This window comes from Ischnura elegans, chromosome 5 (genome assembly GCF_921293095.1).
Source record: "Ischnura elegans chromosome 5, ioIscEleg1.1, whole genome shotgun sequence".
Lineage (NCBI taxonomy): Eukaryota > Metazoa > Arthropoda > Insecta > Odonata > Coenagrionidae > Ischnura > Ischnura elegans.
The window spans coordinates 88035616-88052146 of record NC_060250.1 but is presented as its reverse complement, the minus strand read 5'-3'; the positions used below and the strand labels follow the sequence as shown (position 1 = coordinate 88052146).

At 42.2% G+C, this 16531-nt stretch overlaps 1 protein-coding gene across 2 annotated transcripts in view; it reads left to right on the top strand.

The window, feature by feature from the left end:
- The window catches only part of LOC124159218 (proline-rich protein 36-like), an 864854-nt gene that overhangs the window by 697284 nt on the left and 151039 nt on the right, over positions 1-16531 (top strand). For both annotated transcript variants that reach the window (XM_046534867.1, XM_046534868.1), the window contains 2 exons: positions 9929-10382; positions 14559-15621. In XM_046534867.1, coding sequence (XP_046390823.1) covers positions 9929-10382; positions 14559-15621 — 1517 coding nt within the window. The remainder of the gene's footprint in view (positions 1-9928; positions 10383-14558; positions 15622-16531) is intronic.

Genomic DNA, 16531 nt, shown 5'->3' with positions numbered 1-16531 from the left:
AGACTTGGCCGTGTAAATCTTGCTTCAGCGGGGCGAACTTGGGCCTTCTCCATATAGTCCCCTTGATTCGAGCATTCTCCAGACGGCGCCAATTTCCTCCCTGTACCCCCATCATCGCCGTCCGCTCCAGTATATGTATCTCCACTTCGGAGTCGTCCTCATCCTCCTCATCGACCCCTCGCCCTCTCCCGACTCATCGTCTGCTCCGACCAGTTCCACTACCCCACCCGCGTTCGTCCGAGTTCCTTCCCCCTTCCACGCTCCCTCAAGCCACACATCTCAAGCCTGTGTTCGCACTCTCAACGACTCTCTGCCTCTTTTAACTTTGACCTATCATCCTCTTTCGAGGTTATCTACATACGTTTTTACTGGCGCGACCACGCCTAGCATACGCGGTGGCCTTTTCCACATCCCTGCGTGTTTTTTTAATGTTTCAATTCCATCTCTTCCTGTGACGATAAGTACGAATGTGCATCGGGTCCCGGCTCTTCTCAATTCTGTCTATGAGTCAAGGGCATTGAATTTGTATTACTCCCCCTCCCTCCGGGTGACGCGGGACATAAATTGACAGGTATGTTTTTTGGGAAAAACTGTGTTTTAAGTTTTAAAGGCCTGTGGGATTAGTATTTTTGGCATTTATTTTGTAAATTTTTATATCGCGCCAAATTTCTCCAAGTGCTATTTTATTTCACGCTATATTCGTGATCATTTTCGATACACGAGCATTCCAATGATCATCTTTCAGTTATCTTTTTCTTCTCAGACAAATACTATATATTTTATCACTGTTTATTGAAACTTCGTTTTTATGACTAAATTTTTACCAAGTTGAAATTATTTGTGGTTTACATTTGATTCTTCTTCTATATCTTGTACGTATAACAGTCCATTAATTGGGTTTTGAAGTCAAGCATTCTTAAATCTGTTAATTTTATCTCAAAGCTAGTAGTTATTTTAATTCATACGTTACTTAAATCGTAATATTGGTAAAGGAGGGCATTTCTTAGTGAAATATCGGTTAATATTCAAGTTCTGCTTGCACATCATCTTAAAGCTATTCATACTTTAGAACAAAGCTATGCGTTGCACTCGGTTATTGCTGTTGGTTTTTTTACGACTTTATCTAACAGTGTCATGTAACTCCGCGACGCGTTTCCTTTCCTGGGTGTATCCTACCATTGTAGACGTTCCACATCTCATTGTTTCACTCTCTAATGCCAACTCATTGCCTCACTGTTCGTTTCACATTAGGGAAAAAAGATAAAGAGAGCGGATGGGAGGTGTGTCAGGGCGGTATCCATTTGTCTCCTAAAGGCCAAACATCTGCATAAGAATCGGGATGAGTGTCCTTGCGCGGAAAGGTTAAACACTTAACAAGTGTTGTCGCTAGAAAGAATTGCCATAGAGCGTTTCAAATGCGCGAGGCGCTGAAAAAAAACTCCTCGTTGTGTACGACGATTGAGGCGTTTTTAATGCTATTACCTTATTAGCTGCAGTTTGAGGAAGTGTTGGATTCTGGTCTTTCCTATTTTTTCTTTCGCCAATTATTTATACTACTTGGTGTGTGAAATAAAATCCAAAGTCAATAATAAAGAATAGAGACCTATCTATCATCCTACTCTTTAATTTTTTGCCATATCCTGGAGAATATTTAACATTTCTTGTAGGAGAATCGTGCATACATAAGTTTGATTGGTCTCTCGACGTATCATGTGGTCTATAAATATTACATGCTTGAAAAATCAAATTTTCACCCCAAAATTCCTCAAAAAGTGGTGGCAAAGAGTCAATTGGCAACACTGTAATAGACGGAAAATTATGTGTTTCGACAATTTTCCCAGGGTTTCATACGATTTTGAAAGGGGTTGATTTCATGGCTTTTGTCGTATCTCGTCTCGTTCACCCCTAAAATTTGTATGAATCAGTCAGTCAGTGGTCAGAAATGGGTCTTATAGTATATTTATAAATCGTTAGCTGAGGACTACTAATAAGGGCGAGAGTTTTTTATCGATACAGAGACTCGTGAGCAATAACTTTGCAGCCAGGGTGTTGTTCCACGTACCCGCCTTGCGTGAGCGCGCGAAATGCCCAGGTGAACAGTGAAAAATCGCGCTCCGTTCCCTTTGCTTTTTCAGCCATCGGAAGCCGCTGTCCTCGATCCATGGATACGGGGAGTGAATTTATTATTGTAGCGGGTGAGAATGGGCGTCACACCCCCACGATAAAAACTTCCACTGGCCCCGTGTAATTTTTTTTGCCCATAAGTGATCCGATGTGTCTTGAGGTCACGGCTCTGAGTGATAGACGTGTAGGCGGAGGCGTTGGCACGTTTCGTAATGGTCTCTGGCCTGGTTGACCGGTAACTCAAAAAAAAGTGCCGAATATCTTGCCTCTTTAAGTTTTTTTCTTCTTGCTACAATATTACTCCAAGATATATCTGAGTGTGGATACCATGTAGCGTAACTAGTTTGGACACACCTTCGAAGAGTTGAGGCTCACCTTACCGGAAAGGTAATGCAGAATTCATGAAGACCCTCGGAAGGACAATGTAGAGTTGCCTAGTGATTTCCCTAGCAGCTTGGAAATTTAGCCAATAAACTAAATCAATTAACACAGCCAGATTTATGGCTATTTCGGCAAGCATACAATGAAATACTGAGGAAGGCGACAGCTTTTAGTTCTAAAATTCGCGTGGAAATGATTCGTTGGCATTCTTGAGTCGTCACATGACGCTATTATTGTATGATGCTATCATTTGAGAATATATAAATTATTACGCAATCATCTCAGGTTTCCAGTTTGACTTTTCTCTCTATTTCGTTCTACCTGTGGGAATAATTCCTACTTATTATATTTGATACCGTTTCCTCGGTGACCATTTGTCCTTTGTTTTAGGTTCAAGGTACTCTCATTGTGGTCTTACCGTAGTGTTATTCCACTTACTTCCTTCTTGAAGGTATTCATAAACAGGCACCTCGTTCGCTGCTCGAGTCTAATGCTCGCGAACCGGAATACCTCCCACGAGGGCACTGTCAATTTTTCCTGGCCGTTATGCGATTCGTGTCAAAATGAGATTTATCGGGAGGTTTGACCTCCGTTGTTGCTCGGGGATGCGCGGGAAAAATAACAAGAACACTACTGCAAATAGGCCTTCGCGTCAGAAACAATTCCGCGAGCGAACGACCCGGGATAATGGAGTCGGAGATTGGATCTTGATCCCTCCGGTCATGCCGAGGTGGGATCGTGGTAGTGATAACCACCGCTGGGAGGAGGATTCATAGAGCACTCGTTGCGCGGAGAAAAAATATATATATGAAGATCGGCGCATAGAGGCGTGCCTTCACACACTTACAGGAAGCAAGTTGCGTTATATCCCGCTCGAGATTGCGTTCACGCTTCAATCTGGGAGGGAGAAATAATTTCCTCGACCTCTCGCATCGTGGAGGGACAAGATGGAAGGGAAAAAAGGGGGTGCTCAGCTCCGAGATTTATGCGGGAAGTGCAAAGGATGACGGGAAGTCTGTATGAAACGAGGGGCAGGTGGGGGGGGGGGGCAGAGGAGGTCGGAGGCGCAGGGGGCAGTCGGGAGGGCAAGGTATTCGCGGAAGGTGTGGTTGGCGATGAGATAAGAGCCGCACTTCGAGTGATGCGATTCAAATAGAGCGTGAGGTAATCTAAGCCAAAGCAGCATTTCACAACCTCCTACGCGTCCCGACACAGTTGTGCGTGTAATTTATAAGCTCATCGGAGAGTGGAAGAGCATCCAAGGGGTTGTCGGATCGTGGTAGGGGTCGAGGAGTCAGAATTGGAAAAAAATGGATGAATAACTATCAAGATAGCGTTTTCATCGAATCCATTCTTACGGAGAATGTGGAACGTGGACACTTAGGAAGGGGGACAAGAGAAAACTGGAGGCGTTCGATATGTGGGTGTGGAGAGGAATTGAGGAGGTGAAGTTGACGGAGAGAAGGAGGGACGACGAAGTGTTGAACATGGTGGGCGAGGAGAAGCAGATTTTTGATGAGATACGGAGGAGAAAAAGGTATGGATGGAACGAGTGCTGAGCGGGGCGGGGATGACGAAAACAGTGTTGGAGGGTATAATGCTGGGTAAACGAGGGAGAGGAAGGAAGAGAAAATGATTTTTAGTTTTAATGAAAAGGGATAGATCTAAATGTGAATTTAAGAGGGAAGTCCAAGAAGGGAGTGAACTTCTTAAAAAATCCAAGGAAACCTACCTTAATTGGAAGAACACTTAAAAAATAATTCTTGGTATCTTCATTAACTAAGTTTGCTTCTGTTAGAGCCTTAGTGAAATTTAAATTGTAGTTGTTAACCTCGGATAGAACCAGAGCATGGCTTAGTTACGTAAGACTCCGCGAAAATTCCAAAGGAAGATTCATCAGATTGTTAGCACCTAGAAGGACATAAGCAATTCATATCATTACAATATATCTGTGTGGAAATAATGTCACTTGATATAAATATTAAAACAGCTGAGAATTTTATTATAATTTCATCGAGGTATCCAAAGTTTTTAGGCTCTTTTTGTTTTCTTTTGTGTAAGTTTTAATAACCTATTTTTTTGCAAAATAATGTAATGTCGATGCTACGATCTTCATCATAGATATGATATGTACAGCCGGGGTACGAATCAATATTGAGGATGAAATGTGCTGCAATGCATATGGACGGTTGTTTCTCTTGAAAAGACAAATTTGGAGAACCTATGACGGGATGGTCGCTTCTCACTTTTAAAATCTCATATATTTATGATTGCAGTCTGATGAAGGGTCACATAAGGTCTTCTAATGCGTCTCAAGCAATGCATCGTCATATTTTGCAAATAGAATGTACATATGTGCTGTGTGGTCTGCTTCTATAAAGATTCATTGACATTTTAATTGTAGGAGATTTCTAAGCGCTTTGTATTTATGCTAACAAGTACATCGTAATGTGTCCTTGAGTATTGGTTTATCTGCTTCACCACCACGATATGTACGCTTGAGTTTGCGATGCATAGAATCATAGAATCGATCAGGCATTAGCAGGAGTCCGTGGGCGGCTGTATCGTAGAGCGTCACATTTATTTCTAGGGGCGTAAGGGTAGTTGTTCGGGAGGAGAAAATCTAGACGAGACAGTTTGAAAAACGAAATAATTAAATGAAACATAAGCCTCTGCCGTGTGGGAGGAAATTGTGTATATAATGAGGGTGTAATGATCTTGCGGTTATTTCTCACCACATCCCTGCCTCAACCATCAAGCCCAACTGACGTTTACACTAAGGAGATAACTTTAGAAAGTTACCTACGTACTACAGTTATCCCTTATTGCAATTAAATGATTCTCATCTGAATTGGAGAGTTCATTTTTATCTGAATTTCAAGTTCATCTTCAGTCTTATGCCCAGTTTTACCAATAAGTGTCTAGTGTCCTCTCCTAGATATATATTTATTATTATTTTGTTTTTTTCACCGTCTTTTATATTTATTAAAACACACGTTATTAAAATCTCCTGAAATTATTAATAAAATCTATAATAGAAATGAAACTTGGAAGCTGGCTTGTAGGTTGGCATTCATTTGTATAAAGCGTTAAGATAGTGAAACTTATGGCGAAAATGTTCAGCTATCGGCAAAACTTGAAAAATTAAACGGAATTTGATTACATAATTAATTGATAAAAACCTCGATGATGGCTTACAATTGAATATTATTGCCGGGAATAAGACTATGTACGATAAGCATAAATTTACTCTGTGGTCGCTGGATATTACCATAAAGTAAGTATATACTTACTCTATGATATTACCTATTAAGTGTGTCGCTATCTTTCTATTTACCCTCCTGTTTTTAAAGTCTTTGAATGAAATATCATTTAATTATCATGCTAGCCGAGTATAATTTGAATAATTCTCTATTGGAATAATTGGAAACTTTCAGTATCCAAGCATTCCAATTCGCTGATAAGCTCTTAGAGTTATTTTATACTGGAATCGATTCGATTTTTATGCGCTTACACAGATCAAAGAAAAGGCATACCATTATTTATGTCACTAGATGAAATATCATTTCAAATCTTCGTGCTGGCTGAGTAAAGTTTCATTAACGCTCTAAGGGGATATTTGGAAATTTTCAGTATGTAAGCATTTCAATTAGCTGATAAGCTGCATCGAGTTATTTTCGATCGGATATCGATGCGCTCGCACAGCTCAAAGAGAGATTCATGTGTTACAGTTGCCTTCTTTGAGCTGTGCGCGAAACAGGACTGTACGTGTGAGTTCCCTGAGTCGCGATTCAGCATCCCTTCCACCTCAATCCATCTGCGTTCCCTTCCCGCCGGCCGTGGGAAGGAGGAGGCCGCGAATAGGAAGGGATGCAAGATACGGGGGTGTGGGGAGAGTTCAGGGGCCGAGGGAGTGGCCGTGGTGGCGGGTTAAGCAGGGCGAGTTTGACGGGGGCGGCGGGGCGGGGCGGTGCCACGTCCGAGGGTGGATCATGGGAGAGGTGAGGGAAGCGAAGTCCTGCGAGCGATAAGTGCGTCAAGAGTGTGCATGCGATTCGCACGGACTCCCACACCCCTCCCCTTGAGTGAGTAATCGACCTCTTGGGTTTAGGTTAATTAATAAATCGACCGTGATGTCCTTTTGATAACGAGAAAACCTCCTTGTGGCTAGGGAAGGATTTCTCTTCGGTCGACCCTACTCCTTCGGAGCTAAGAATGTTTGTTATTGTTTTCGATTAGGAATTCATTGGTAGATATAATATTCATCATGCTAGTGTGTTCATTTTTATTCCCCGACCTTTGCACGAATAGTATACCCTTTATACTTTTGTAGTGCTATTGAAGCCATTGCAAGGTTTGTAGTCGATTACGAAGTCATTTGTAGATATTATATTAATCACGCCATTTTCTTCATTTGTATCCCTCCACCTTTGCGCGAACAGTGAGCCCTTTACACTTTCGTTGTTCCCCTGAAAATTTCAATTTGAAACTATGGGATGGTTTGTAGAAATTTCATATTGTGTATAAGCATTATTAGCTAGAATTAAAATCTTCTAGTTTTGACCTTAAAGTTTATTTACAACTACGGTCATACTACTCTGACAATGCCCAGCGTTGGTTGTTAGTTTAGTTCCTCTATTTACAAGCGTTTACGCATGTTTGCCAACGGGGTTAACGATTTCCTTTTGCAGGTTTCTGCGTATTTGCTTTGACAGCGTCAATTTCCCTTGGCAGCGTTACATAGCCTCATCAAACCACAGATACGCGTTTAGATGATTGTGGTGATGAGGCTTGGTTTAATTATTAGTAATAATGATTATTTCTCTATTTTAGTAGAAATTTTTTGTTGTTTTTCAGAAACAACCTGTATCGGTGAAGGAAGACAGTTACTGATATTGGATTCAATAGTGGATGTTTTGTGGTTCTTGAGTGGGTAGATACTTTTTTGACTCGTTGCTCCATTTCTTGGATTCCCTAATTATTTCCGCCTATCACTTCTAATTGGGTAGAATAGTCATTTGGCTCTATGATCTGATCTCTATACTTTTGTTTAATTGTTATTTCTACCATTCCCAGATGTCATGATTTTTCTGTATTCCTCCATCAAGTTCATAGAATAGTCATTTGTGCCTCTGAATCGGGTACGAGTATAGATACCAATTTCTGCGAAAATTGGCATACATACACGTGAATATTTGCCTGTTGCAGCTGTCAAATGCCAAAAATTAACCATTTTAAATGCGAGCTAATCATAATTACCGGTAGCAACAACTTGGTATCTTTTTTCGGTGTCTCAGCATTAGTGGAGGCGCTGATGAATAGGTCAGAGTTATGTGCAGCCGTCCAAACGGAGTTTTATGTGTGCCGGACAAATATACTGCTTTCGCGCAAATAAATACGTCTCCGTCAGAGGAGTTAAATACGTCTCCCATAAGATCACGTGGCGAGAATTATTGCAGTCTTTGCTGGGAAAAGTCGAGCGAGAAAATATAGTTTTTCCTATAGCTGGCTATCGAGATGAGGGTGGGGCGTGCATGTTAGGATGTGAACGAAACGGCACCATGGGTTGTCCGGAGAAGTCGCTGATATATTTCTAGGTTTCGTTTAAATCCCTTATTTGGAGTTGAGCACGCGAGTGCGGAGGGGAGTGAGTTACTGCTGACTCGTTTTGCATATCATGTCGCCTCCCAAGAGGCGGGGTGTGAGAATACATATATTCTCCACTGCACTGGAAGTCCGCCATTAGTGCCAGATATTTATACGGTCGTGACGGTTTCTTTATTATGCGAGCATGTCGGCAGCATCTACATTGATTAAGTTTAATTTGCGCCCCTGTCGTGGTCCATTTGTCTTATTCTAAGGCTTGCGAGACCTGTTTGGGCGTAAATTTATCATTTGTTGAATGCTTTGCATCAACTTCGTGGGAGCTACCTATGTCCCAGACACCCTTTTACCATGGTCCATGCGTTTTCTCTGAATTTCAAGATCTATAATCATATTGGTGGCAGCGGGCACGATACTGCAGGATCTTGTTCACCGTTCGCTGAAATGGGCAAAAACTGACCAAATTAAGAAACGCTTCGTGGTCGACTAAACGGCCATTTGCCATGTTTTTAATAGAATGTTAACTATAACTTATCCATGGCAGAGAAAATAATTATACCCATTACTCCTCTAATAGTAGCACCAATACTATCGTACGTAGAGTCAGAGTGACAGTCTTATAATGGTGTCGGTATTTGTGTCCATTTTCGATACGTTAAGTTCCTTCAAGCAGTGAAAGATTTTTTCAAAGTCTCTCACTTTTAATTTCTAAAAGAATACTTGATTATCGAGAGTATTAAAATAAGCCTAGTAATGCTTTGGTTCTACATCGTCCTTTATGAAGCAATCATTCCCTATTTAATCTCTTTAAGTTGGAGAAGTGCCAAATCTTCTCTTATCCTCATTATGAAGGATATGGAATCATTCGAATGCGGATAACTTTTCGCATTCTTGCTTATCATTACATTAATGTCCGTAATTGCATATTCATGCTGTATAACAGCGGTCGTATATGACAGCGGTCATTCTAAACTTAAGGGAATACCCATTAGAGGATATCGATTCTTCTGGTTTCGCTAGAATGACACTGCTATTGGAATGGTATTGGCCCAGCATTCATCTAGGTCGACTAAAAACCCGTAATACCCTATGCAGGGCACGGTTCGGCTGTGCTAAATGTTCCTGATCTATTAAGTGAAATTTTATTTGAATATAAGTAAGTGTAATTGCTCTAATTTCATTTCACTTGGTGCTTTCTCGGTGAATAGCGTGAAACAACCAATATCAGGTTTCAGGCTCAATTAGCCGTTCAATTTTTTTCAACTTTCGTTTCCGACTAGGTCATCGTCAACATGGTTTGAATTTTCTTCTTTAGTGACGGTAACCACGGTAGACGGTAGTAATTTCTTTTGGTGCTTCCTGATAACAGCGCCCCACTGTTGATTCGAAACTACAGATATTACCGGTCTTTAACCAAGCTGGTAACCAGAGAAATTTTCCATCATTTTATGATTTAGATTAATATTATTTTATCACAATTCAGTTTCATATAGTTTCATTGAAAAATAACAAACCATAATTTAATTATATTAAAATTAAATCAACCTTTCCACCTTTTTTGCAGCATCATCGCTTTTCAATACGACGTTCATACTCGTAATATTAAGCAATTCAATTTTTCATCCAGCTTAATAATAAAGAATGGCTCATTTTTACCTGCTACAGAAAGAGTAGAAAGGTGGTTTAATTTATCAATGAAATGATCCAAATGTAGGAACCTGTCAGTTGTATCCAGATGTTTAATTAATAAAATAAAGTGTTTAAATCCATTTGCTTCATATCCTTCTAACAGTTTTCTTCTTTTCCATTGGTGATACAGGCGAGGGTCAGTCAGAGACGGACTCGGCGGGCGCCACCGAAATCCAGCAGGCGCCGTCGGCGGCCGCGACCACCGCCAAGCCGAGGCGGCGCAGGGGCGGCGCGGGGACCGCGGCCGCCGGCAGAGGGGACCTGGCCCCCTCGGGCTCCGTCAAGGCGGAGCGGCTGAGCCCTTCTTCCGGGGGCGGTTCGTCGCGGGGCAGCGTGTCTCCGGGCGGGGGCGCCGCCACCCCCTCGTCCTCGTCGGCCGCCTCCACGTACCCGGGCACGCCCCCGGGCGAGAGGGGCAGTCCCTCGGGGACGGCCCCTCCGCCCCCGCCGTCCCTCCCATCGCCCCATCCGCCCCCGCTCCAGCACACCCCAGCCCTCAAGCAGATGGAGCAAATGATGACGAGGAACTACAGCGACTTCATGAGGAGCCTCGCGGCAAAGTACAACAACAGCAACCCCAACGAGTAAGTCCACCACCAGCAGTCGCGAAGCTAATTAGTATCTCATGAGGGAATGGGCGCGGTTTTATGGTTGATCGAGACGCAAATCATCATTTTATAATTAAATTAGGCATTCATTTAGTATAAATTAGTTTTATTTAGATTTTTTTAGAAATGAACGAGTAATAAACATCAACAGTTAAAAATATTAAACTTAAATAAACCTTAACAGTTTTCATCACTGCTTTACTCGTAACACTTTAAAAAACTGCATGAAAAATTGAATGGACTGGCCAGAGGAATAGTAGAAAGGTAATTTAATATATCAATGAAATATGCCAAATCCAACTCCAACGAATAAGTCCACCACCAGCAGAGGCAAAATTAATTAGTATCTCATGAGGGAATGGGTGGGTTTTTAATTGTTAATCGAAAAATTCTCCAATAAAATCTTCTCGAGTTTCCACGCGGTAAAGAAAATCTAACAGCGTTCTCAAGGGATTCCCATTTTAGTAGCCCAGAGAATAGATGACGAGACGGAACCCGAAACGTCGGCGCTATAACATTTTCTTACCCGTGCGGAAACCTGAGGAAAGGTATTCATTCTTTGAAAGTGTTAAATCATACGAAAAATGTTCCATTAATACCGCTGTCTAAAATAGGGGATTTCTTTATAAATAATAGTAATATATTTATTGCTCCTTAAATACTTTAAACATTTAAATATCATGAATACAAAACCATTTTTGGAACTTTTAAAGTGACCCCAAAGGCTATTGCCTGTTGTATGGATCACCCTCTGAAATACAATCGCAATACTGTACATGCCGTTCCCTAGCATTTTTTTTTCAGATTAAATTTTTATACATAGTAATGAACTAATGTGAGTTAAAATAATTTTTAATTCATCATTGACCTGGTCATATAATCCTGATCCGCCGTCGGTAATTGATCGCATGGGAGGCTATTTATTTTAAAGTTATTAAAGTTTTTCAAATTTATATGGGGCACTTATCGAATCATGGATGAGGCAGCATGGTTGAAAACAATGGAATTAACAATAAAACTTAATCCATTACTCTTTTTATTGGTTTTTGGGGTATTATGTAATGTATTATAGTTTCTAATTGTAGATGCTGTTATCGCCATTGTAACTTAATTGCGATCATGAACGCAGAGTCATTCGGAAAGGGATTTATGGATTGGATAATCATATGAGAGGTTGATTCTCACTCTAGCCTTTCTCCATAATTTAAACCATTATTTATTCATATTATTTTTAATCTTATTATTTTTATGTTTTCATGCTCCAGCTCCGACTATAATTCTGAGCATATAAACTGTTTGAATATACAAAAGAGTGCTTGCGCGTGTGTGTTCGATGATATTTTCCTTTGTCGCTGGTGGCAGTGACAACCGGTTTAGAATAAATGCCCAGAAGAATGGTCGTGTGTGTCAACCAAACCATTTAACTCTGAACTTCATAGTGGAAGCTGCCAGTTTTGATTTTACGATATTATTTTCTGGACGACATCCAACTTTATGAGCTTGAGTGCTTTTGAACTCGAAATGGTTTTAACTAACATACTGCCTCTTAATTATTCTTGTCATTGAACACTGGGCATAAATTTCAAAATCCGTATTGAAACTTTCGATGCGATGAAAATGTAATGCTAGTAATTTATTTGCCTCCTCGATATCTGGTGACGATAATTAAGAATGTCGTACCGTTTTCCTCAATGCCATCTACAAACAAGGGTAGAATATTAGGTAAATGCTTTTTCCTACGAGTTATTGGGTTTCTCTACGTCAATGCCATGGTATCAGTTCGTAAATTATGGAAGCTAGATTACATCAGTCACGTACCTTTAGTGACCAATTTCTGTTTTTTTTTCATTGGGCTGACCATTGTTTATTTTAAGCATGCACTTTGAGTATCGTGCGCTTCGACTTTTTGTTGCGATTGGTAAATAATTAATGATTAATCGTTACCATTTGTGTAATTTTCAGTCCAAGGTTATGCCTAAATACTTTAAGTGAATTCCTAACCTTGCAATTGCACTCAAAAATTTGTGAAAGGAGTGAATTAATCAAAGTATTCCCCGCGACTTGAGCTTATCTGATTACATTGCCTTAATGAACTGGAATAAATGAGGTAATTATGCGACTCGCGTTCCCTAAAGGCGGATTTGCTGCACAGAATTCTTTCGTAATTATCGGAAGCTGTAATTTATATCTCCCCCCCTCCGGGACACCCCGCAAAGTTCCCGCGAACCGCGCACAGAGGGAGGGTCACGGAATTCGCAACTCACTCTTGCCGTCGATGCATTTGGTCGCGGACAAAAATTGCGAAATTACAAAAGACAAAATATTCAACGAGGCAGGGCCGGCTTCCAACCGTGAGGTTTTTCCTCCCAAAGAGACTGGAGCTGCCATGTTTTCGGTGACCTCACGGTCGAGGCTGACACCGCGAGTCACGAAAAATCCCACAACTTTTGCTCGGAATGGGATCGGAGTCACGAGTTCATGAAAAGTCTTTTTCTCCGGTAAAAAGTCCGAGAGAAATAAGCTGTTTTGTTTGGTGTGAGAGGGGAGGGGAAACTGTGGAAATTCTCCCGTCGAGTCAAGGCACAGGCGTAGCTCATGATCTCTCGGTGTCCACCCGACATCATTTGCTTTTATTTCGGTGTCACGGATTGTGTCGGCAATATCTCATTCCCCATCCCCCCCTTCGAGTCGGCCGCCCTTCTGAATCTGATAATTAATTATTTCCCTCTCTCGCGTAAATGAAATGTTGGATCGGAGTCACAGATTCCACGAGGTTTATGCCACCGAAAGACCTTCCCTCTCGTAATCTCCTCCCGTCCTGATTTCATTGCCACCCTTACTGGAATTCACGATTCAAGGAAAGCAGCGTCACGAGCTCTTGAAAGATACTTGCTTGTTTATGGTAGATTTTCTCAATTATTCCGTGCGCTGTATTCAAAATATGACAAGCAGATTCCAGCAACTGTGCAAGTGGGAGAAAATGGTGTACATATTAAAGGTTGTTTATCCGCTTAATTAAAGTCAAAGAAAATGCTCATGCTCAGGTTTTTGCGGTGGTAGTAGAAGTGTAGTTTAGTAGTTAGTAGAAAAACTACGTCTTTTTTTAATAAACCTTGATGGGCGTTTGGCGGACTTGTAGCCCTTCCTTCCCCTATCCAAAAGAATAACATATTTGGGTATTGTTTTTGGAGGAAAAATTTATGAAAGCTAGCTGTTAGTATGGATGTACAGAAAGAGAAATATTCTGTATCACTTCTGAAAACCGTCAACAGAAATCTGTCTTTTCGAGGAGGAGCATATTTTTTTAATTCGTCCTTCGAACACCACATTTTGGTACTCTTCAAAGCAAGGAGGTGTTTGAAATTCATTCATATCCTCCTTGTATAATTGTTTTTCTTTGAGCCACTCAATACAGCTGAGAGACCACCTTTCTCTAGTTTGATTACCTTGAATTTTTTGTGCCGGTTTTTCAAGTGGTGATGGTGTACCGATTCTCAACAGTAATTAATTCTGGATGCTAAATGTTTCTGTTTTTTCTCAATGTGATTTATTCTTTAATGGTAGCCAATCTACTGAATTATGTAATTAATGAACTCTTTGTTTGTTTCTTGTTAATTCGCTTTCATTTATTGGAATCTTAACGACTATATCTTGCCTTCATATGTAAATGCTTTTTTATTATTATTCTAATAGTGATGAATGGTATTAGAAATATTCCTTGTGTCATTATAACGTTTTTCTCTGAAGTATAGAAATACCCAATTTTCGTTATAGTGACGTAAAAAAATTATAATGATGATTTCTGGCCTCTGTGGCGGTCGAGCAAAAGTGTTCCCTGCCGAAGCGGAGATCGCCGGTTCTAATCACTTGGGAAAACATTTTTCCCCGGTCTTATAATGTAACTTAAGTCCACTCGCACTATAATGTAAAGTCATATTTTGACTTTACATTATAGTGCGAGTGGACTCAAGCTCTATAATGAAGAAATTTTTACGATAAAACGATATTCTGATGAACGAAATACCTGGCAAGCCTTGTTAATTAGCTTTCGTTTTTCGGAATCTTAATGCCTTTTTCTTTCCTCCTTATGTAAATACTCTTAAACGATGTTTTGATGGGCAACAGACTTGATGACATTCATTTCCGTTTCAGCTACTTCAGCGCTCCCCGCAACGGTTTCCTTTCCGGCCTCGACACGAGGTACACGCCCTTCAAGCCTTCCTCCGGGGGAGCCTTCCCCGGACTCGCCCCCATCCCAACCACTGCGGCAAGGGGTGCATCAGCGACACCCCCAACGCCGCCCCCGAGCACCCACCATGCTTCCTCCTCCTCCGCCACCGCTTCTGCCTCCAAGGATTCCTCCGCCCAGGACAGGGGCGTCCCGCAGTACAACCTTTACTCCGCCTCCGCCACGTTCCCGGCCAACGCCGCGGCCTTCCAGCACCCGCTCATCGACATGTCCTCCACGCAGGCCCTCATCAGCATGGTCCGATCTGCGAGCGCCCAGAGCGCATCCCAGCTGGAGACGTACCTCAAGGGAGCCGCTGGGGCCTTCAAGAGACCAGCGCCCTCGCCCGCCGACCCGACGGCTTCCACCAGCTCGGCCGTGGCGGCTGCAGCGGCCGCCGCCTCCTCCAGCAGTCCCCTCGACCTGTCCTCCTCCTCGTCCTCCTCCACGGCCTCCTCCTCCACAGCCTCCACGTCGTCGGCAGCCTCCAACAACTCCGCCTCCTGCTCCCTGGCGATGGCTTCTATGTTAGCCGCCGCCGCGGCCGCCTCCGCGAGTAAGAAGGCGAGGACGTCGGAGCCCATTGGCAAGTTCCTTCTGGGGTCTCCCCTCCTGCCCCACGCGCCGCTCCTCAAAGGGGATGTTACCCTGGAGGAGACCCTGACGAGGAAGGACGCGCGGAAGGGTGCTTCGAGCGTGTCACCGAGGCCCAGGGGCCCAGCAAGGACCTTGCCCACGCCCCCGCCGCCGGTGGCTGTGTCGACCCACCTGCCCCCGCCCCCTCCGCCCCCGCCGCCCCAGACGCACCATCGCGCCCCCGCGGCCCTCTCGGGGGCATCACCGTGCATGTCGCTGTGCACGGACGCCAGCAAGCCGTGCTCCGGGTCGCAAGAGGGCTCCGACCCGCGGGAGTTGGTGGCCAGGTGGAGTGTGGAGGACGTCTGCGCGTTCGTGTCGTCGATAGACATATGTGCAGAGTACGCAGCGGTGAGTACCCGTGCTTCTATTTTAAACTAATTTATCTTTTTTAATGTATTTTATTCAATAACCACGAACCATCCTCAAAAAGATATCTTGGAATGGTGGACTAATTCTTGATTTGCATACCTCATAATTTTAAATGGACACTCGTGTAAATGAGCATTTATTCAAATTGCATCTCGTGCACAGTTTTTTCGGGTGTATCCCGTGATAAGCCCTTGGATTTTTGGATATCCACACTCGCTGGAAACTTCTTTGATTAGGCATTAAGCTTGCCATTAACAAAGGGTTAACATTTCACCAGGACTTTACCATCTATGAAAGTTTGCGGAGTATAAATAGGTTTTTTGAGGAGTACTTATTATTAGGTTCCCATACTTGATGAAATAATTTGTAAAAATCATGAAAATTCTTCAGTCAATACGTATGCGGGTGTGTATAGATACTTAAATTGAACACTTGAAAACGAGAATTGCATGGTAATCACTGACGGTGAAAATTATATTTCCTCGTTTTAACGAAACTCTTTCTACTATCAGTGGACATTATCATTTTCGACTTGAATTTGTTAATATCCTCAAAAATAAAATCCACGGTTGAATGCAACAATTTCTGCTCGCAGGGGGAGGAAAAGTATTGTGGAAATATGGAAATGATATCAGTAGCCATTTATACATTGTGCGAAAAATCCAGAGAGAAAAAGTCATTCGCCTTGACCAGGATAGGATATGACCATTATGCATTGCGGGTGACTCCCTAGAGATATCACCGTGGCTAGTCCCGGTATTCTTAAATTAGTCCTTCGTTCAGGATATTAGCAATTATTACACATTTTTCCGATGTTTTATGACACTGTTCAAAATATTAGGTTTGATTTTACTTATATTATTTTTTAGGATTGAGCTCATAGAGATAC